This window comes from Schistocerca cancellata, chromosome 4 (genome assembly GCF_023864275.1).
Source record: "Schistocerca cancellata isolate TAMUIC-IGC-003103 chromosome 4, iqSchCanc2.1, whole genome shotgun sequence".
Lineage (NCBI taxonomy): Eukaryota > Metazoa > Arthropoda > Insecta > Orthoptera > Acrididae > Schistocerca > Schistocerca cancellata.
In genome coordinates, this window is record NC_064629.1 from 826,211,069 (window position 1) to 826,233,761 (window position 22,693).

The 22,693-nt window shown below is 37.7% G+C and overlaps 1 protein-coding gene and 1 non-coding gene across 2 annotated transcripts in view; both read right to left on the bottom strand.

Annotated features, from left to right (window-relative positions):
* Window positions 1-22,693, bottom strand: part of LOC126184870 (glycylpeptide N-tetradecanoyltransferase 2) — an 88,539-nt gene that overhangs the window by 20,651 nt on the left and 45,195 nt on the right. The window contains exons 6-10 of the mRNA XM_049927488.1: window positions 19,635-19,751; window positions 17,646-17,816; window positions 8,449-8,629; window positions 6,679-6,796; window positions 5,029-5,174 (exon numbers count right to left, since the gene is read on the bottom strand). Of these exons, the coding sequence (XP_049783445.1) occupies window positions 5,029-5,174; window positions 6,679-6,796; window positions 8,449-8,629; window positions 17,646-17,816; window positions 19,635-19,751 (733 nt within the window). The remainder of the gene's footprint in view (window positions 1-5,028; window positions 5,175-6,678; window positions 6,797-8,448; window positions 8,630-17,645; window positions 17,817-19,634; window positions 19,752-22,693) is intronic.
* Window positions 17,177-17,253, bottom strand: Trnas-uga (transfer RNA serine (anticodon UGA)). Its single transcript has one exon. It is a non-coding gene; the product is annotated as a tRNA-Ser (tRNA).

Here is a 22,693-nt window from a genome sequence, read left to right on the forward strand (position 1 = left end):
CAAGCATATTGTAACAAACGGTGTATTTCTATCGCTGCTCGTTTAGTTTTTATTGCCGTTTCAAATATACCGGTCATTTTTTAAACACCCTGTATATACATCTTGATTCCCTGATGATTATAAGAACCAGGAGGCACATATGGTTTATCAAATGACATAGATGCAGTGAGCATTAAACCCCATGGCAACCTTCGCATCATCTCAATCTCTTACATTAATTCTTTCTATTTTAAAAATTGCCTTCTGGAAATCTAGGAATACAACATCGAACTAGGCGCCATACACCTTCGGAATTTCATGCAAGTAAAGAGTGAGGTGACTTTGACAAGACTGCTGCTTGAAATGCACAACTGTAGTGTCGCATGCACCACAAACCTACACTAACAAAATTATGAACTGCACGTCATTAAAAACAAGAAAATAAAAACAATTCCTTGTGTCCTTTAGATGACAATAATACTAAACACTCTCACAAAAATAAAAACACAAGCTACTGGAGAAGCACACACACTGAGCACGAAACCATTGCAAACTAGGAAGAAGCCCAAATGAAAGGCCCTTAAATTAATGTCAGAAATTAAAAATCACTGTAGTATCTACTACTGGAAAATTTGGGAGTAGAGTTGTTATACAGAAGTAAGGTAAGCACAGGTTCACATAAATGTCCTGATGAAGTTGAATCCAATTAGAATATGGCAGTCATTAAACATTTAAAAAAAGTGTTTTTAGGCAACACATGAAGAGAGAAGATGAAATCATCAATGTTTCCGTTGTTAAAATCCTTTCTTTTATAATTCTGGGCTTCAGTAACTGAAACACATTAGTCAAAATGAAGATGACATGAATCAGAAGGAATGTTTTCTTGATCAGTCTGTTACTGTGCACAGCATAGTGTTAGTAACTGAAATGTAAGCCTATCCACCTTCAGTAACTGTTGACACACTGCTTCCCTGTTGTGCATCTACTTCTGATACAGCAATTTCAGATAAATCTGAGCCATAAATACTAAAAATATAGTTTTTTAATTTGAATTGGGGTGTTGGAGGGGATGGTAGAAAGGAGAAAGGGGTGTGAGAGTGAGGAAGAGAGGCAGCTGTGACATCTTTATCTGGATAAAGTAGTTCAGGCACTGGCTTGAAATCCACATGGCTGAATGGATTGATAATTAATGAAATAAATTGTGCTTTTATAAAACCATTGATTCATTGTTCCATACAGAATAACATAATTACATTTGTGATAACTGGTTTTGTTGTTGAGAGCATAAAAACTTCTGCCTGAATAACTTTTCAAATGTATCAGAGCAACAATCCATAAGCCTAAAACGCTTAGTTGTGCAACAAAGTGTGGTACACCCACATAGCTACTTCCCTTGCTAGTTTCTTTTTCACATCTACAACTCTTCTCACCAATTCATAGTTAACAAAGCCTTAACAATTCACTTTTAACAGCAGCTTCAAGAATGAATCTTTCCTTTCACATCCGACAATGTGCCATTTTGAAACTTCGCGGTAGCTTAAAACTGTGTGATGGAGCGGGATTTGATATTGGCGTTGAGTCTTGGTATGGCACACAGTTCTGATCTGTGAGGGCATTTCAACTTCATGTTGTTTGACTTCACACAAGTTACAATGATGATTCAGTTTTGTGTGTCCAGCTAAATGTCACACCACAAGCTGTATAGTCAACATTTACACCACGTCTATGGACAGTATTTTGTGCAATAATTTACTATTTAATCTGCACTCATATTTTCCCGTGACACCATAATTGTATCACCTTTTATCAAAGTAACAGCTGTAAGAACTGGAATTAACAGCACATTTACTGTAATACATCATATAATACATACAAGTAACAGTACAGTTGTGGCAGCTGAACATGGACAACAGAAAACATCACACCGTTTATGGGACTGCCACAATTACAAGTTTTCAGTATTATGTATGTAGATCTAGATTAGATTAGATTAATACTAGTTCCATGGATCATGAATACGATATTTCGTAATGATGTGGAACGAGTCAAATTTTCCAATACATGACATAATTAAGTTAATTTAACAACATACTTAAGTTAATATAACAACTTTTTCATGTTTTTGTGTTTTTTATTTTTATTTTTTATTTTTTTAAATATATATTTTTTTTAATTTATATCTAAAAACTCCTCTATGGAGTAGGAGGAGTTGTCATTCAGAAATTCTTTTAATTTCTTCTTAAATACTTGTTGGTTATCTGTCAGACTTTTGATACTATTTGGTAAGTGACCAAAGACTTTAGTGCCAGTATAATTCACCCCTTTCTGTGCCAAAGTTAGATTTAATCTTGAATAGTGACGATCATCCTTTCTCCTAGTATCGTAGTTATGCACACTGCTATTACTTTTGAATTGGGTTTGGTTGTTAATAACAAATTTCATAAGAGTATATGTACTGAGAAGCTACTGTGAATATCCCTAGATCCTTAAATAAATGTCTGCAGGATGATCTTGGGTGGACTCCAGCTATTATTCTGATTACACGCTTTTGTGCAATAAATACTTTATTCCTCAGTGATGAATTACCCCAAAATATGATGCCATATGAAAGCAACAAGTGAAAACAGGCGTAGTAAGCTAATTTACTAAGACGTTTATCACCAAAATTTGCAATGACCCTTATTGCATAAGTAGCTGAACTCAAACGTTTCAGCAGATCATCAATGTGTTTCTTCCAATTTAATCTCCCATCAATGGACACACCTAAAAATTTTGAATATTCTACCTTAGCTATATGCTTCTGATCAAGTTCTACATTTATTAATGGCGTCATACCATTCACTGTACGGAACTGTATGTACTGTGTCTTATCAAAATTCAGTGAGAGTCCGTTTACAAGGAACCACTTAGTAATTGACAATTTCATCAGTTAATTCTTGTTTGTCAGGTGTGATTACTATACTTGTATCATCAGCAAAGAGAACTAACTTTGCCTCTTCATGAATATAGAATGGCAAGTCATTAATATATATTAAGGCATGGCACAGTTTAATTTTTCGAGAAAATTCAGCCAACATTTTTAAATTCTTGCAATAACTAAAATAATGCAAGGGAAATTAGCCAAGTGTTCTGAAAGAACAGGCATACAAACTGGGAAATGCAACATTCAATGTTGATTTTTGGTTAGAGGGTTTGGCAGGGGGGTGGAAGCAGGGGGGGGGGGGGGGGAGGGGGAAGAAATATTCCCACTGTAAGATCAAGCAGACACAGTACCTTCATTTTGATAGCTCCACACTAATGTCTCTCCAATATGGTCTAACCACGCTTAGACAACAAATCTGCAGTGATCACTGATCTCTTGACCAGTATTCTGAAGGTCAAAGGCCTTCACAGACAAGCACCAACCTCCAAACCTAGTCTACAAACTGATCTCCCAATAAATGCCCATAATCCTCAAATCATCCTCATAAACCAGATGCAAACGAGCTCCCTTCTTTCACTATCCAATAACACCCTGAAACACATTCTTTGCAAGGGCTTCAACTACCTATCATCATGCCTGGAAATGAGGAGCATCCTTCCCACAATCGTTACCACCTCTCAAAGTGGTATTCTGCCATTCACTGAATCTATGAAATACACTGGTCTGCTCTTACGCCACATTTATTCTCAGCCCCTTGCCACACGAGTCATATTCCTGTGGAGAGCCTACACCCACCCCACCATCTTCTTTGCTTCGTGTAGCACACTCAATTCTCTTTGTCTGCATCAGTGCAAGCCACCTGGTGCCACATTCATACCTCTTTCCCTTGTGGCCTCTTTCTCTAATCATAAGACACCCTATTCCTTCACTCTTCTTTCCACTCTTTGCCTTCTTTTTCCTCTCAGCTCAGCCTACCTGAGAAGCCCTCAACCAAAAGCAGCTGCAGTACTGACAATGCAGACATGCATATATGGATGTGTGTTTTATTTTAGTTAGCTCTTAAGAATAATGTTGTCCAAAAGGTCAGCAATGTTTTCAGTTTTCTGTATGTGCCTGCCAACTGCTCAATGTCACAACTTTATGGGGAGTACAGGTTAATTCTTACATGATCAAATTTATGTACATATTGTAACTTTTCTGGTGGAAACATTATTTGGCACTGTTTTGTCTTTGTAAATCACCATCTATTTATATAATTGGGCTTTTCACTGTCTGTATCTTCAAAGTTGAGGAAAGTGTTAAATCTAACTTACTATTCAGCGTAATATAAGCTGCTTCAAAAGCAGTCAACAAAGCTGCAGAGAGAGACAGGATTTTCAATGGAAATAGCAATAACCTCAGTTCTTATCTTAGGAAGTTGTTTATGTTGAAGATTACATAGATTTTCATAGTGTAATAAATGTTGATGCTTTTCACCGGTATGCAGCCAGATTTCATTATCCTTACAACACAAATAGTTGTTTACGTTGTTTTAATTCACTGTTAGGTCCGGTTATAGTAGAGCACTCCATTTTCTCACATTGTTTTTGTTGTAGGGAACCAATACCCTAAGGAACTTTCACCATAACTAAAATCAGAAAACATGACATATCCAACATAATCTGTACGTAATTTTAAATATGAAAACTAATCTGATGAACATGTTGGCTCAAAACCAGTAATGGCACTATTTGTTCTTAATAAAGAGCCTTTTTTGTTGTTTATTTTACTTTACTGTAAGAATTAACCTGCGTTTTCACACAGCAACACTCTCACAATGTCAATTCTCGACAAAATATTACAGGGAGTGGGTGCCTTTATTTCTTGTCGTTCTTGCATTCCAAACAGGGCTTTCCAGTGCCACATCTGCACAAATAATCATGTTGAACACACTGTTTTGAATTTATGTATCATTATTACCACCTTATACAAATTCCAACCAGACTGAAGAGAACATTAAGAAATGGACCAAATTTAGTATCTGGAGCATCAGTCAAAGAAATATCTTTGCTGTTGATTTATTGCAAATAGTTAATTTACTTAGCATCTATATAAGATAAAAATTAAGTACACAATATTTAACTTACATTCTTTGCTGAGACCAGAGCATCTCCCATTAACTCTACCCACGGAGTCTTGGTAGAAACATTGTAAAAAGAATATGCAGCTTTCAAAGTTTTGTGCAATGGATGATGCATCACTGTAGATGGCAGTGTGTAAAAGCTAACAAAATCTTGAAAAAAAAAAAAGAAAGAAAGAAAGATGAAGTTAAAATTGTATTGAGAGGTAAGTGGAAGTAAACAAAGAATGTTGAGAATTTACTACTTATTACACTTACATATTAAAGATATTCACAATACAATTGTAGATATGAAAAACTGCAAGGAATATACACCTGCTGCAAGATTACAGTCTTAATGCTAATTAAATATTGTGGAGTGTTGAAAATTAATTTATCCATAATAATGTTCATTGACTGGTTAACAACTACATACGCTTGTTCCACTGCATAACTGTTTATCAAATTGAGCCAATCAAGATAAATTGCAGCATTCAATAGCATTAATATCTACTAAATTAAGTCAAATCATGATTCGATAAAAAGGACAAATATTACATTTAACAAAAAATAATGCATGGGGAAGTGGGTGTGGCTTGGCAGCTAAGTTCGGACTACTAAATCTAAAGGGCCAAGATTCAATGTTGAGTCAGTCTTAGGATTGTGTGTGACTATTTCTTTCATTTCACCATGGTTCAGAGCTCGTGTTGAACTGTAGGTCTCCCTATAATTAGCTGGTTACGTCAGTTCAATGGTCTGAGGAAGGCAGTGGCATACCACCTACAATAGGAACATGCCTCACAAAGTACTGTGGTGTTCAAACCAACCTTTGAGGTAACTTAAAGGAAGTATTATTAATGTCCCACTGGTGGCAAGGTGATTACAACAGAAACTCATCCTTTTTTCTGCTAAAAGATTGAAGCTCTTGGTACAGTCTGTTCAGACAGAATACATGCTTGCTTCAGGAAGGATAGAGAAGAGAATTGGTGAAGACCTTTTTCAAGGAATCATTACAGAATTTGTCTGAAATGGTTTACACAAATACAAGAAAATCTAAATCAGGATAGTCAAACAGGGAAGTATGTGTCTAAATACAAATCTAGTATCTTGAACACTATGGCAACTTGCTTGACCATCAACAGTTAACAAGAAAACCATTAGCTAACAAGTGGTCCAGCATAATTTATGAAGATGAAACCTTGTTGTTATTTCTCAAACATATACAGCACATGTGGAAAACTGCAGCCGCCTACAAGGCAGCTGAAAGTTATTTCAGACAAGCAGCAAGCAGCAGAAAGTAGTCGCTAACTGACCTGTTACAAAAAATTCATACAAATTCCTGACATCTTTATGACCATGAGAGTAATCATGTTACCAATATGTTGACCGAGGTGCATAAGTGATAAATTATCATTCACTTCCTTCTTAGTGTCACAAGTAATGGGCATGTAGAATGCCTCAATGTTCGCATGAGAAAATGGTTTGGACCTCAGTCAAAACTAAGTCATACCTTTCAATTTCAGGTAATCTGCATCACAACATAAATCTTACAAAAAAATAACAGATGAATCACAATGTAATAAACTTGCTACTAATACAATTAACTCAAAAATGCGGCATCTACAATTAAAAAGTCATAGCTGTTACTTTGGTTTGCAGTTGAAATGTGTGTTACTACCTGTTATTTTATTGTTTTCTTCCACTACGAAACTGTCAATTATGCCAGGCTGGGGTAGAAACCAATGGCGAAAATCTTCCTCTGAGAAAACTGGTGCCAGGTCAAATCTTTTTAGGTACTGGAAAAACAAAAATTTTGATAATATTAGGCATGAACTTAAATAGAGTACAGAGTAATAGAACTTCATGCACAATCAACAGTAAAAACAGAAATTTACATGCACAGCTAATTATGGCCACAAAGCTTCCAGATCAACTTCTGCTCTACTGCGAACAGTGATTGCAAAACTAATTACATTTGTTATAAAACACACCCTGTAATAAATGCAGTAGTCATAAATGTCCATGGTTGTAGACAGAAATTTATCCAGGGGGAAAGGGGTAAAACTCAAACAGCATTTTTGATATAAATGACAATTTCCGAATGTGTCATTCCACAAGAAGTTAATTTTGTAGATGACCCAAAAAACTCATCATATCCCAAACAACTGATGGTTACCTATCGTGTATGAGAATTTTGTAATGAATTCTAACTCTGTACTGTAGGTTGCAAGGGGAGGGGGGAATGGGGGATCAAGTGCCCCCTCTTGACAACTCCTACGCACCCTTGTTGATGCCTATGTACATGACTGAAGAAAATCTGATAATAATTTCAGACATTAGCAGAAGACTACAATATTGCTGCTAAGAATTACTATTTTTCAGCATTGTTCTTTTCACTAGTACTATTTTTTCCTATACCAATTGAAGCAATATTTTCATGAAAAGAAATTTATTTTGGTGGTTGGTTCATTCAGGGTTATGTTTCCAAATATATGTAAAATTTAGATAACAGTTGTGTTTCAGAAAGCTATTCTACAAAATATTTATGGAATCAGTGATCACTGGTAGCTAAGCCACGGGAGTACTCTATTTCCCTTTCTTCTTGTTTGTGAGTCAAAGTTTTAAGCAGCTAAACATCAAAATTAATCAAGAGCATTATTGTACTGCAGTTAAGCAAGTCTGAAACATGGTAACACACTCATACTCTTCACCAATTACAAATAACGAGCAGTGGTATTTAATGGTGGCTCTTGCATTTTCAGCATTTAAACAGTGAATATATTTTGTTGGTCATAGTTTGAAATGGCATTCATACAATGAAGCCCATGCTTTTAACCAATATTTTCTCTCAATTCACAATAATTTAATTTCTTCCTAGTATCTGGAGTACAGAACTATATCCCCAACTGACCTGCATGTAATTAATTGTCAATACCTAGTATACATTTTAAAATATTTTTACACTGCAGTACAGCTAAACTCTAGTTGCTGCACAAAACAGATACATTGGCAAGTGAATCTGATCATTTGAATGTTTGCAGAATACTGAAACGAAGTGCTGGTCTCATTTCTAATATTGTTCAGTACACTGATGTGTCCCTCTATAGCATTAAAACATAAGTTTTTGTGGAATGTACTGCTGCTATTAACATGGACGTTACTTCAGGATCAGCACAGGAAGTTTTCCTCTATCAAAAGTAGTGGTTACTGAAAACCCATTGTGTTATGAACATGTCACATAGTTAAACACATAGTTTTACTATATGTTCACTTCCATCCTGCAAATCCAAGTTCACACATTAACCCGCAAACTATTAGGGACAAAAATGAATTTGTATCTAAGGAAACTAGGACAGTCAGATTTTGAGTATCTGGATTCAAAATTGAACTATTCACACCACTTTCACAGAAACTGATCATAATATTTGAAAAAGATGCTTATGAATACCTCATTAACTAAGACATGAGCTTGTGGTAAGTCTGCAGCTGTCATTTTCCTGAAACCTGGTGTTTTAGTTGTATCTGGGAGTTTGTAAAGCTTCAGTGTTCTCTGCATTGTCATATTTCTACTTAAATGTGAGAATTTCACTTCAATGAGCTTTTTAGGATTGAGTGAACGATGCCAGTATCTGCAACAATGGAGAAAAACAATGTTACACAGATACCTCAGATGCTCAGGTTAATAACACATTATTTTAAAAATATGGAGGACAGTCTTACGTAATCCTAATAAGTTGTTGCATATATAAAACACTTATATTTCATATATACCATACCTACATATGAAGCACTCCATCACACACTATTTATCAACTGTATATCAAGACAGAATATCAAATTAATTCCACCAAGATTTGCTGTCACATTGATAAAATTATTGCTGTTATAGTCTCAATTCAGATGTAACAATGCTTGAGAGGGTCAGAGGGGGGAAAGGGCAGGTGTATATTATGAGAGAGAGAAAGAGAGAGAGAGAGAGAGAGAGAGAGAGAGAGAGAAAATGGCATTATTTAGAAAATAATTTCAATATTTACAGGAAAATGGTTGAGAGAAATTTGATAGAAATCATGACTACCTGTGTATCTACATCAGAATACCTAGACAAGTTCAGGCCACCAAACCACCTAAGGTGTGCAATGTTTTCTAAGTAGATGAGCTCCTCCAAGACATTCATGTGGTTTCTAGGATATCTGTTTGAAATTATGATGTTGTCCATTACCCCAATTTAAATATTATTTCAGTCTATACATTACATACTAGCTTTTCTCCGTAGGTTTGGTCACCTGTGTTAATTGAAATGATCAAGCAACATGGGATAACATTATTTAGAGTGTTATCAATTCGTAGACACACAAACATTTAAATGGAAATACCCTCTTCCATAATTACATATACATAACCATCAGGCAATATATCCACAAGAGTAGTTCTTCTTCTTCTTCTGGTAAAAATCTATGAACACAAATCTTAGGCACCACACCACATACAAAACTCCTTAAGGCTCAATGCTTAAACATAGGCTGTGGAAATGTTTTGTGTAATGAAAATAATTTATGCACATGAAATCCTGTGAGCATGTAAACTGGTTTGTTATCCAGCCCTCACCAATCAGTGAAAGAACAAGTAGATGATTTATTAAATGATATTTTCCAATCAACTGTAGAAATAATGCTATTTTGAGTTTTTACATGTGGTGGAAGGAGGAAGATACACTGATAAGTTACAACATAATGACCACCGTCCACCACAAGTGAATGCAGGCTTGTGGTGCTGCAAGCATGTGACACAGTAAGGAAAGTGTAGAAGTGGAGCAAAGATGAATCATTCTAGCAGCAATATGGCTACAAATGGGGAAACAGACTGACTTGTGTGATTTTCACAAAGGATTGATTGCTATGGCCTGACACCGAAACCCAAGTATCTGAGAAACAGCGAAGTTTGTTAGCTATTCAAGTACTACTATAGTGAACATCTATGGAAAGTGGTTGAAGTTAGTGAAATCATGCATAGGGGACAAGGTGTTGGACACCCACACATCACCAAATGTGCAGATTGGAGGCTTGCTGACTCTATAAAGCAGGATACACATAATCATCTTAGTTGCATGTGCGTGCCGCTTCTACTCTTCCCAACACTGGGTCGCCCTGTCGTCATAACTGCGCAGGCAAATTTTGAAACAAGGGTCTATAATGACATGAGCCACCCACCAGCAATTTTTAGGAAATTAATGGATCTCATCTCTGTGAACCTTCATTCGTCAATGTAATGTAGACAATACTAACTGAATAATATATTTTGATTAGGAGCAATGGGCACACCTATGATCTTTTAATATTGTTGCACCTGATGATGTGGCTTTAGACCTAAAACTGGTTGTGTATCAAAGTAATAATTTTACCAGCTGTCAGCAGATTTCTTCATAACTTCATTCTTACATTGACCCAATGATGTTTTAAGTTGTGATTTAAGGGGATACAGTATCATTGAGATTGGAACATTGATCAATGGAAATGTGTCACCTGGCCAGATGGATAATATTTACCGTTACATCAGGTTGATGTCAATGGTCCCATCCAGATCCCCCATCTCAGAGCAAACAGTTGCTCAAAACATGCATCATGCCATTGAGGTAGGGTGCTAGGGTAAGTATTATGCTATAAGAGAGAGTCATCTGGGCTTTGATGGCATCTAACAATAGTAATTGAAGGCACTGTGACACTGTGGATTATGTTAACATTACTGCTGATCACCTGTACCCCTTCATGCTTGGTTTCCCTGAAAGCAATGGCATCTTCCAGCACTATAGCTATCCAGGTGACAAGGCTAGAATCCCAATACAGTGGTTTTTGAGGCACGACAGTTAACTTGTGTTTATGTATTCGCCACTAAATTGATCTTACAGGAACCTGATTGACCACATGTGGGATGCTATAAGGCACCAGCTTTGCACCCACAAGCCACTGGCCCACAATTTATGGGATTGCATAACCCATGTATAGACATTTGGTGCCATGTGCCTCAGGAAACCTACTTAAGGACTTGGTAAAGGTAAACGAAGCTAACTGATCCACCATATAAAACTTACTGCTTCAGTGGTACAATATAGAATTTTAGCTGCACTGCATTGCAATTATGGACATTATGCTATAAAGCAGATGGTCAATACATTTTGGATCATCAGTCTATGTTTCACAAACAGCAAGAGTAATGGTAGAATACTAGATTTTTTGTAACTATGGGTACTGGAAATTAATACCCTTTTTTACATTAAATTCAAACAGATAAATTGTTAGCGAGTTTTTATTTTAATCAATAATGTAAGCACCCCAATTACCACCAATCTTATGCCATCGTGTGCAAATTTTCAGTGCCAGCGCAATAAAAATCAATTGGGTTTTGAGCAAAATATATGGAGATGGCATTTTGGACATCATCCACATTTTCAAATTTTTTGTCACTTAGAAAATATTGCAGCAATTGGAATAAATGGAAATGAACTCACCATTTGTCCAGCTTTCAGCACTTTAAAATGAACAACCTCGTGAACACACTAACAAACCTGGCTTAGCTGTACTTCATGGTAATTTATTCAAGAGACAACCAACGTCTTTTGCATTTTTTATTGTCGCAGAGAACTCATTTCCAGTGATCGAGCAATCAAAAAATGCTTCTGTATTATACCACTGAAGCAGTAAGTTTTATATGGTGGATCAGTTAGGTTCATTTATCTTTACCAATCTGCTGCAAATGTTCATTCGAACCAATGTTGGTTAAGAGTGTTTGACGGTTCCTTGAATGAACAAGATGGATTTGCTTCTACTTCCACCCTTAACATGTCGTGTCTAAAGTAGTTGGTGTTCCTGATCAATACGAGTCAGAAAGATCAAAATGAAAAGATTGGAACTTAGAAAACTAGCTTTGGCCTTTATAAATGACTAATACACATGGATAAACACTGCAAATGTTGATGGTAGCAACTGTTGTGTTACTACCCTTTCAAAACTCAAAAAGCACTTGACCACCATTCAATAAGTAACGAAATTACCTTTTTTTGCCCCTGAAAACAGGTTGGTTTTATTCAGGATTCCAATACACACTATAATCTCTTTTCACCCTGAGAGAAAATTTCTTAAACCTTTATCTGATACGTACCAGTTTCCATACACTGTGATCTACATCTACATCTACATACATACTCCGCAATCCACCATACGGTGCGTGGCAAAGGGTACCTCGTACCACAACTAGCATCTTCCCTCCCTGTTCCACTCCCAAACAGAACGAGGGAAAAATGACTGCCTATATGCCTCTGTACGAGCCCTAATCTCTCTTATCTTTGTTGTCTTTCCGCGAAATGTAAGTTGGCGGCAGTAAAATTGCACTGCAGTCAGCCTCAAATGCTGGTTCTCTAAATTTCCTCAGTAGCAATTCCTGAAAAGAACGCCTCCTTTCCTGTAGAAACTCCCACTTGAGTTCCTGAAGCATTTCCATAACACTAGCGTGATGATCAAACCTACCAGTAACAAATCTAGCAGCCCGCCTCTGAATTGCTTCTACGTCCTCCCTCAATCCGACCTGATAGGTATCCTAAACGCTCGAGCAGTACTCAAGAATAGGTCGTATTAGTGTTTTATAAGCGGTCTCCTTTATAGATGAGCCACATCTTCCCAAACTTCTGTAGAATCACGTAAAAATACTGACAGTTTGTTCAAGAAGTCAAAAGCATAATCCTGCAACTCAAAACACACACATGTATAGAATCCAGTTGCTACTTGAATCATGTGTTTAGACACCTTACATATGTAAAACGAAACATTTCAGTATAAAGTGATTCAGGAATTGCCTTGAACCAACAAAATGTAAGAAAATGTGTATCTTTGCGAGGCATGGCTTTGTCTGCTCATTAAAGTTTGAAATGATCTGTTGTGCTCTGGTGGTCACAACAGTAAACAAAACAGTTGCCAAACAGAAGCTGGGAACTATTACAATCATAGCAATCTGGAGTGATACAGGAGATTGATGTAGCTGAGCCACAACAAATTGAAAACCAAACCCGCATAATCACACAGATGAAGGTGGGAAGTGTTATTCCCCACTCTTCTGGCTACGAAACCCTCTTTTTCCACATAACCTCTGTTATATGTGACAGCCTTAAGCCACCTTACTGCACGAATAACCTCCCCATCAACCACATAATGCTTCCCGTGGAGTGCATACATCATGGGGTCAAACAGATGGAAGTCTAAAGTTGTGACATACGGACTGTAGGGTGGATGAGGAAGAACTGTCCAATGAAGTTTTGTGAGGACCTGTCAGATGTGCAGACTTGTGTGAGGCCTTGCATTGTAATGGAGAGAAACATGCTGAAGTCGTATCCTCAGTTTCCCAGGGGCAGCACAGTACACTTCAGAGTTGATTGTTGCACCACGAGGAAGGATATCTAACAGAATAACCCCTTCATAGTCCCAGAAGACTGTCGCCATAGCTTTACCGGCTGAGGGTGTGGCTTAGAACTTTTATTTGCAGGAGAGTGTGATACCACTCCACAGATTACCCTTTTGCTTCCGGTTTGAAGTGGTGAATCCACATTCCATCACCTCTGGCAATGTTCAAGAAAAAATTGTCATGATCAGCTTTGTAACATGAAAGCAGTTCTGCACAGATGGTCTTTCATTGCTCTTTACGGTCTTCTGTTAGGCGGCGAGGAACCCAGCAGGCACACATCTTCAAGAACCACAACTAGTGGACGAGTGTAACAGCTCTACCAACAGACATGTTCTGTTGAGCAGTAAGTCGTTTGATTGTGATCTGTTGATCACCTTGAATGAGTGTGTCCACACATTCCAACAATGCAGGAGTTACAGCTGTGTACTGTGGGTCGGGATGCAGGAGATCGGACAGGATTGTCCCACCTTGTTGCAATGACGACAGATGCCTCACCCAACGACTCACTGTGCTTTTGTTCACTACTGGCTCCTGAAGACATCCTGTGAGTGCCTATTAACATCTGTGATGCACTGGTTTTCTGCCAAAAGAAGCTGAAATTTGCTGAGAAAAAATGTGTTTCATTACTTATTGAGCACCCCTTGTATAATGCTGGATATGTATCTTTTCTGGTGTTTGGCTAGCCAGTTCATTATGAATTGAAGAAGAAGAAGAAGAAGAAGAAGAAGAAAGAGCTGAATAAACAAGTCACCAGCACAGAATTGCAACTAAAGTAGTAGTAGTAGTAGTAGTAGTAGTAGTAGTAGTAGTAGTAGTAAACATTCATGTGAAGTAAATGCATTTTATTATGTACTGAAGAACAAAATACTTCTGTCATTCCATTAAAAAGTTTAACATCAGTAAAATTTTCCCAAGTTGTTGGATGCTTACATAGTAATGACAGATGAGTCAAAAACACAAACATTAAAATTATTTTACTGATCTTCTAATAAATATCTGAAGAACAACAGATTATCAACACTCAGTAAAACTGTAGAAACAGATACTGAATTTAGAATGAAAGCATTCACACAAGTTCAGACCTTACAAAATCTACTTGCAGCATCGCTATGACACTGATATGAAATACTGTACAACACTTCATTTTCAAATATAAAGAATATACAGCAGTATGTATGTTTTTGGATACGGTCTGCCTTTAGCAAAACACAATTTTGTTTTTTAACCCAAACATGTTTCACTGCACTAGCAGCATCTTCAGTTGGCTTTTATTTTACAGCTGTTAAAGAATGTTCTTTCACTATTTGTATACATGTAAATATTAGTTTTTAAATCGTAATTACAGATATCTGAAAAAAACACATAAAACATGAATTCATACCTTTTTACCACATGGTGTGGTTTTCCTGATGTATTATGTTCCTACAGTGACTGTTTTTGTTTCACAATTTGTCACCTGCAACCACTTACACCTTAAGGTAGTCAAATTCTTTAAGCCAAAATTATGATTTGAAAATTGTTATGGCTATGCCTGAAATTAATTAATTCTGTGTGTGTGTGTGTGTGTGTGTGTGTGTGTGTGTGTGTGTGTGTGTGTGTGTGTGTGTGTGTGTGTGGAGGCGGGGGTGGGAGGGGGGGGGGGGGGAGCTCTATCAGGGTGTATACGCGGACAAGGAAAAAAAATTCCCGGATTTCCCGATTAAGAATACAATTTCCCCCGGATGAAAACACATTTTTTTCGTGTCATTTTCCCTCAGAACTGTAAAACTTAGCAATCCTTTTGAATGGTTATGTTTTTATATGTGGGCATAGAATTTCCCGGCACTTTATAAAACAAAACTCAGGGAAGAAAACCCCTTTTGGAAAGATTTTTTATGTGCAGCAACATGTATGCTGCATATTTTCTTATTACGAAAGTATAAACTCAAATTCCATCAAACACTGCATGTTCCATTCCGAACCATTGTAATCGAGATTGAAATGCACTTTTGTAAGCCAGTCATTGCTCATGTCATGCGATCTCACCAGCCGATGACAGTGGATATTCAGACCCCAGTACACGTGATGTAGTCAGCTAATAGCAACATCACTGTGAAGTAGCACGGATACACAAACAGGGAAAGTTAATGTTTTAAATTAATATACATAGCGTTGCTACAAAAAAAAGCATAGCCTTCACGTATAACATTGATCTTTTTTGCGTGTGTTACACTTTAAGATATATCACACAAATGTGCCAGTAAAAGTCCAGTGACTTGTGCTCAAAGTTTCCCACAGATAAATTAGCTACAGCAGAGGAGAGCGAGCTTTAAGAAATTCATCGTACATTCTCGTACATAGTTCAACTTGCGTAAAAGGAAATTTACTTTCACAGTAACACTTTTCAAACCACCATTCGCAATATTTTCCCACGACATGTTAGAAATAGGTTCGTTTCACTAGTTGTCAGAGAGCACCAGATAACAGGCACCACCGCGCTTTGGCAGCTACTAAGACGCAGGACGCCTGTATGTTCATACGTGTAAACCATTAAAAGATCTTACATTATGTCATAAGAGCAAATAGACATCAGTGGATACTCCAAGAGCATCAAAATTTTGTGAACCATACTAAAATGGCACATTTAAAGTGCATACTTAAAGAGCACATTCATATATCCAGATTCCCAATGAAGTAGCACTCGAGCTGATATTAAGCTTTTCAGTGTGCGTTTCAGGATGTAAATTTTCTTTGAGTATCAGTACTGTATTAACTCATTTTTGATTCTTTATTACGGCACAATGCCATACGTGCTAGAAGATGAAAGAGTGTGCTTGAAATGCAGCGAGCAGTTGAAATTAGCCAATAGTATTGAACTAAACACTTCGTTTCAAACACATTGACTGCCTCAGAGTAGAAGGTTAATAAAAGCCAAATTTGTTTGGTAAACCGACAAAAATAACTTCATTGTTCTACAAGGCAATTAATGCACGACGGTCAGAAAAGTGGAAATAAAATAAAATCTGAAACTAATAACATCTATTAGCTTTCCGTAATTATGTGAATGTATTTTAATTCACTTGATAGCTCCCGGCCACAGAAATCCGTTTTGCAGTAAATAAAGAGGAAACCGCAAAATCACTAAATGTAAACACTGGTCACGTGGAGACGACACACTTCCCCACTATAACTCAGACTGCTCTGCGCATCAGCCCTGGATCTACGATATTTCCGAACCAGGGCAATACTAAGACAGTGCCCCCCCCCCCCCCTCCTCCCTCTCCAGCATTTGAGATATGTCGCCAAAACTTTAAAAAAATAGAATTTTCAAAAATATGTTCATTTTATAACGCACATCTTTCTGAAGAGTCTGATACATAAAACATATATGTTTGAGGAAATGTAAGACACGTTATTTGGTTCTAAGTGTGCCAGAGTGCAGTGCCACCCCTCTTCACAAGCATTCTTCTATTGCAAGTCACTGTATTTCGCTCTGTGGAATTTAAACGTGTATATTTTGTACTGGATGCCATCAAACTATAATCAGGACAGTAGAAATTGAAATGTCCTGTGGTGCCTCTCCTGCTCCCAGTCATCTGGTTTGACATCCTGTGTGAGGGAGGAGGGAGAGGTGGTATTAGTGAGAGGGTATGTGGTGGTATTAGTGAGGGAGGGGGGAATATAGTGAAGATGACGAGACTTGCACAGGATAGAGTAACATGTAGATCTGAAACTTCCTGGCAGATTAAAACTGCGTGCTGGACCGAGACTCGAACTCGGGACCTTTGCCTTTCATGGGCAAGTGCTCTACCAACTGAGCTACCCAAGCATGACTCATGCCCTGTCCTCACAGCTTTACTTCCGCCAGTACCTCGTCTCCTACCTTCCAAACTTTACAGAAGCTCTCCTGCGAACCTTGCAAGACTAGCACTCCTGAAAGAAAGGATATTGCGGAGACATGTAGATATGCATCGAACCAGACTTCAGACTGAAGGAGGAGAAGAAAATAACAATGCTAATTTACTAGATAACATTATTAAGAAGAGAGAACAATTTACAGTTCTTTTAAATTTTGGAAAAAAAAAAAAGTTGTAAGTGGTGCAAACTGAATATCTACTTCACAACATTTATACTTAATTATTCAGTTTCACAATTGCCACTATTTAATATCAACCTCACAACTGACAACAGTTTTTGATTACTACTTGTTATAAGGCTTACCTGCATGTTCCAACAGGTTTGGGCAAAACAACACCTGCAGTATATACAGCTTGAAAAATTCCACACAGGTTCACACGACGTGTTATTTCACGAATTAGAACTGGCGCAACTCTTTTTGATCTCAGCTTTTTATGTACACATAGGAAGTTTATCTCAACCATTTTCCGCTGTCTAAAAACAAACCATCAGAAACTAAGTGAATCATAGGATAAGAAAAATGAACTTTAGTAAATTGACTTAGTTATAAAATTTCTCAATGAAATGCATTTCTGTGTTAACTACACAAAAATATTCCAATTTGTAAAAAACAGTTTAATGACAAACAGGATACATCTGTTAGTGCCACTGGGCACGACAATGCACAGACTGGCTCCAGTTATCAAATATTCATAAATTTGAAACTACAGAACATACACCATTTTACTTTTCCAATGGGTAAAGGAAACACCTCACACAAAACAGAAGCGTGAAAAGTTCCATTCCATAACATGAATGCTTTTATTGCCGAGTAAGTGTCAATAAATTTGGCAGGCTTAGCAGTACTGTGGTGTTACTTTTAACTGAATTATAGTTGGAAAGGGGCACACCACTTCTTGCCACTATGGTAATGGCACCACCCAAAATTAGAAGTAATTTCTCAGGTACTGACAACAGATACATCAACTGTAGCAGACTCTTTGGTCAGACTGCACAGCATTAAAACCCATACCATTAAAATGTGATTGCAGTTATATCTGGATGTTTATGACAACAATTTTACTACATTTTCCACATGGCGAAGTCAGATGTGCCAAGTATTTTCAAATACTTGAGGCAGATTCCTCTAGCTATGTCTAGTTACTTTTCATTTAATATCAGTATAATTAGATACTATAACTGATATTTTGAGTTAAAAATTTAACAGTCATTGTTTGATATGAGACGAATTACATAGGTACTCTAAAGGAAAATCTCAAGGACTAGTATTTTTCTCATTGCATGTTTTCTTATTATGCATAAATGGTACATTCTATAACATAAAGAATGCAAACGAGTGGAAATTTCACTAGACTTGCACCAACAAATGAAACAATTCAGAAGTAGTTCAATTACAATACAAAAATCCAACTGCATTTTTTGCTGCCAGTTGACCACATAATATGAAAAATGTCAACATTCACCAAGGTCTTAATTTGGGCAACAAGTAATTGGGTCCTATTGAGTTTCATATTCAGGTTACACCAGAAAACCACTGTAATTAAATAATAATAATAATAATAATAATAATAATAATAATAATAAAAAGCATTGAAACATGGAAATTCACTACGTAAGAAAAACGAAGTTTATTATACAACAGTGATCTGGCTAATGTAGTAACACTGTACACATCCAACTCAGCAAAATTACACACCATTCACTTATGAACATCCTATCATTATTCCTAAACATCACAATCATGAGCACGAGTTTTTTTCCCCAACTCTGTGAAGCTGACTTAACAAAAAATTTTCATCCCGAATGAGATTTTCGCTCTGCAGCAGAGTGTGCACTGATATGAAACCTTCTGGCAGATTAAAACTCTGTGCTGGACAGAGACCCGAACTCAGGATCTTTGCCTTTTGCGGGCAAGTGCTCTACCAACTGAGCAACCCAAGCACAGCTCACAACCCGCCCTCGCAGCTTCAATTCTGCCAGTACCTCATCTCCTACCTTCTAAACTTACCAGAAGCTCTTCTGGTTCGGAGAAGAGCTTCTTTGAAGTTTGGAAGGTAGGAGACGAGGTATTGGTAGAACTGAAGATGTCAGGACAGGTCGTGAGTCGTGCTAGGGCAGGTCGTGAGTCGTGCTTGGGTAGCTCGGTTGGTACAGCACTTGCCTGCGAAAGGCAAAGGTCCCGAGTTCAAATCTCGGTCTGGCACACAGTTTTAATCTGCCAGTAAGTTTCAAAAATGTTCATTTTGACTAATACGTTAATAATAATTTTTAGAATATGTTAATACAACTTACTCATTATATAGCCTCAGCATAGCAGGAATTGCACTTATAAAACCTACTAAACGATTGCTCTTAATTACACGGACACCACAGTGCCACTCTCTTTTCCACCCAGGAGGTTGTAGCGCCCTGTGAAGAAAAGATATGTGTAAGAACAAGAATTTGCAACACCCTTTGTGACAAGGCACTAAAATCTGGATAAACAGAAATCACATAATAATAATCATTTTATTAATTTAGTATAATCACTCAATTAATAGAAGGAAGTGGTTTGTCTTTTGCTCGAGTGGTGGACGAGGTTTCTGTCAGCAAACAGGTGATCAATTATGAACAACAGGCTTGCAGGAGGGGATGTAATTAGCCACACAGCGATTTTGAAAATTTACAGGAAACCTACATAAGTGAAAGTTAGAATTTCAGTCCAGCTCCTCCCAATTATATTGAGTAATTGTTAACCCTCTGTGATTCATATTTCACATCAAAACAGCAGGAATTCAAAATTAATTTAGTCCAGTTTTACTCTTTCTACTCTCCAAGTATATAATTTACTGGAAAGTTACAAATATAGATAAAAATTTCAAGTTAGTATTTGACTGTGTCTCTCGTGATGATGTCTGTGTTTATCAAAACATGACTGGAGAAGCTGTTATGCAAAGAAAACACAGTATACACACATTCATAAGGGCATCCTTTGGGTCTTTTACAAATCAGAAATGTAGAACAATGGAAGCAGCATGTCTCTAAGCACTTTAACATCACCATATTGTGCAGCGAAGGTATTACCATATCTGCAGCACACCTCTCACGTTTGTTTCCAGAAAGGATGCAGTTCTCAAGCTGGAGAATACCAAGCCATGGCCTTACACATAAATGCCCCAACTAATATGGATGGCAGCTACAGGCCTAAGTCAAGTGCTAACTTTTGTTACTGCAGCAGCCACATTAGAGGACACTGTTTTCTTCTGCGGTGTTTGACTAGCTTCTCATAAGAAGCAACTTATTTTTAAAATTCCTCTGTGCTCTTTAGCTTAAAGTCATTAATGTCATGTTTATCTGTTTATTTATCAGGCACAGTTTTGGATTTTATTTACTGTGCAGTACATAGTATTACTGTTTGCATTGTGCCAGGCATTTGTTGTGTGTTTGAACAGCCATTGCAGTAGCTAGAGGCCTCACGCTTTTGTTACTGCAGCAGCACATCACTCATTAATTTTGCGCATGTTTGTTTCTGCTGCTTTTAGTATTAATAATAACTGTGACAGCTGTGTCTGGATGTGAACTGAGTTGGTGACCCTTCACTCACAGCTCCAGGAGGTGTTGGCTTCAGTCACACAGCTCGAAGCTGCTGCCACTGGGCATCACTGTGGAGGGTCAGATGTGAAGATTCGAGGGGCATTCAGCACATCCCATGTGTCGCCCGGTCAGTCCACTACAGTGGCCACCTTGGCTACTGCCTACAGAGGTTGACCCCTCATGTATGGTCAAGCGGGAGTTCATTCCAAGATGAGGTAGGCACCGACAGACTTTCCGAGTGGCTGATCGGAGGGCCTCCCCAGTTCTTCGGATGAACAGGTTTTGGGTGCTATCTGTTGCTGATGATGTCTTTGAGATGCATTGGTTGCTCACTCTGTTCTAGGAAAAGCCTCTTGGCCCACAAGGCCTTGACACTCACGCACAACAGATTTACTGGTAGTTGGGAGTTCCAATGTTAGGTGCATTAATGGGGCCTCTTAGGGATATGGCTCCCAAGGAGGAGAAGGAATCCAGTGTTCACTCTGTGTGCAAACCAGGAGGAGTCTTTCCAGATATGGATAGGATGCTTCCAGACACTGTGAAGAGCATGGTGCAGCCATCTGCAGGTAGTGGCTCATGTTGGTACCAATGATGCATGTTGCTTTGTATCAGAAGAGATTCTGCTAGCTAGTTGATGTGATAAAACCGGCCAGTCTTTCTCCCAAGAAGAAGGGGCTCACCATCTGTAGCATCATCAACAGTACTAACTGTGGTCCTTTCGTATAGAGCCGAGTGGAGGGTCCTGAATCAGAGGCTCTGGTGGTTGTGTGACTGTTGGGTGTAGATTCCACGAATTCAGCCATTGGGTGACTGGTTTCTGGGTTCTGCTTAATAGGTCCCAGGTCCACTACACAAAGGATGTAGCTACACAGGTAGTGGAGGCTGTGGAGGAGGCAAATTGGTTGTTTTTTTTAGGTTATAGGGTCCCAAGAAATACAGAAAGGGCATCAGTATAAAAGCGTGCAGGGCACACGAAGGTACACTTAGCAACAGTCAGTATTGTAGTTGTAAAATATTGTAGCTGTGTTGGAGAAGAACCAGAGCTCCACATGCCAACAGAAAACAATAAAGATAGAATTCTTATACACACAGAAAGTTGGCTAGCGAAAAATAAGTTCAGCTGAAATTTTTACAAATTACCTAACAGTGTTCAGAAAGGACAGATTAAATACAGTTGGTGGTGGAACATTTATTGTTGTCAGAAGTAGTTTACCTTGTAATGGAACTGAAGCAGATAGTTTCTGTGAGTTAGTATGGGCATAGGTTATACTTTCCAATTGGAATACATTAATAATTAGCTCCCTAACTATGATACAGCTGCCAAGCAGTTCAAAGAAAACTCGAGTTATTTCAAATAGGTACCCCACTCACACAATTATAGTTGGTGACCAATTCAATTACCTTCAATATGTTGGCAAAAATACACATTTAAAGCTGGCGATAGGCATAAAATGTCATCCTAAATTGTAGTGAATGCTTTCTCAGAAAATTATTTTGAACACTTAGATCAGGAGACTACTTGAAGCGTAAATGGTTGCGAAAACAATTTTGACTTATTACCAACAAATAATCTTGAGCATATAGCGAGCATGATGACGGATACAGGGATTAGTGACCACAAGGCTGTTGTAGCAGGACTGGATACTGCAACATCCAAATCTACCAAAAATAAAAATACAGTCATGTATTTAAAAAAAAGCACATAAAAATTTGCTTGACACCTTCCTAAGAGGCAGTCTCCTCCTCTCCTTCCAATCTGACTGAGTAATTTTAGACCA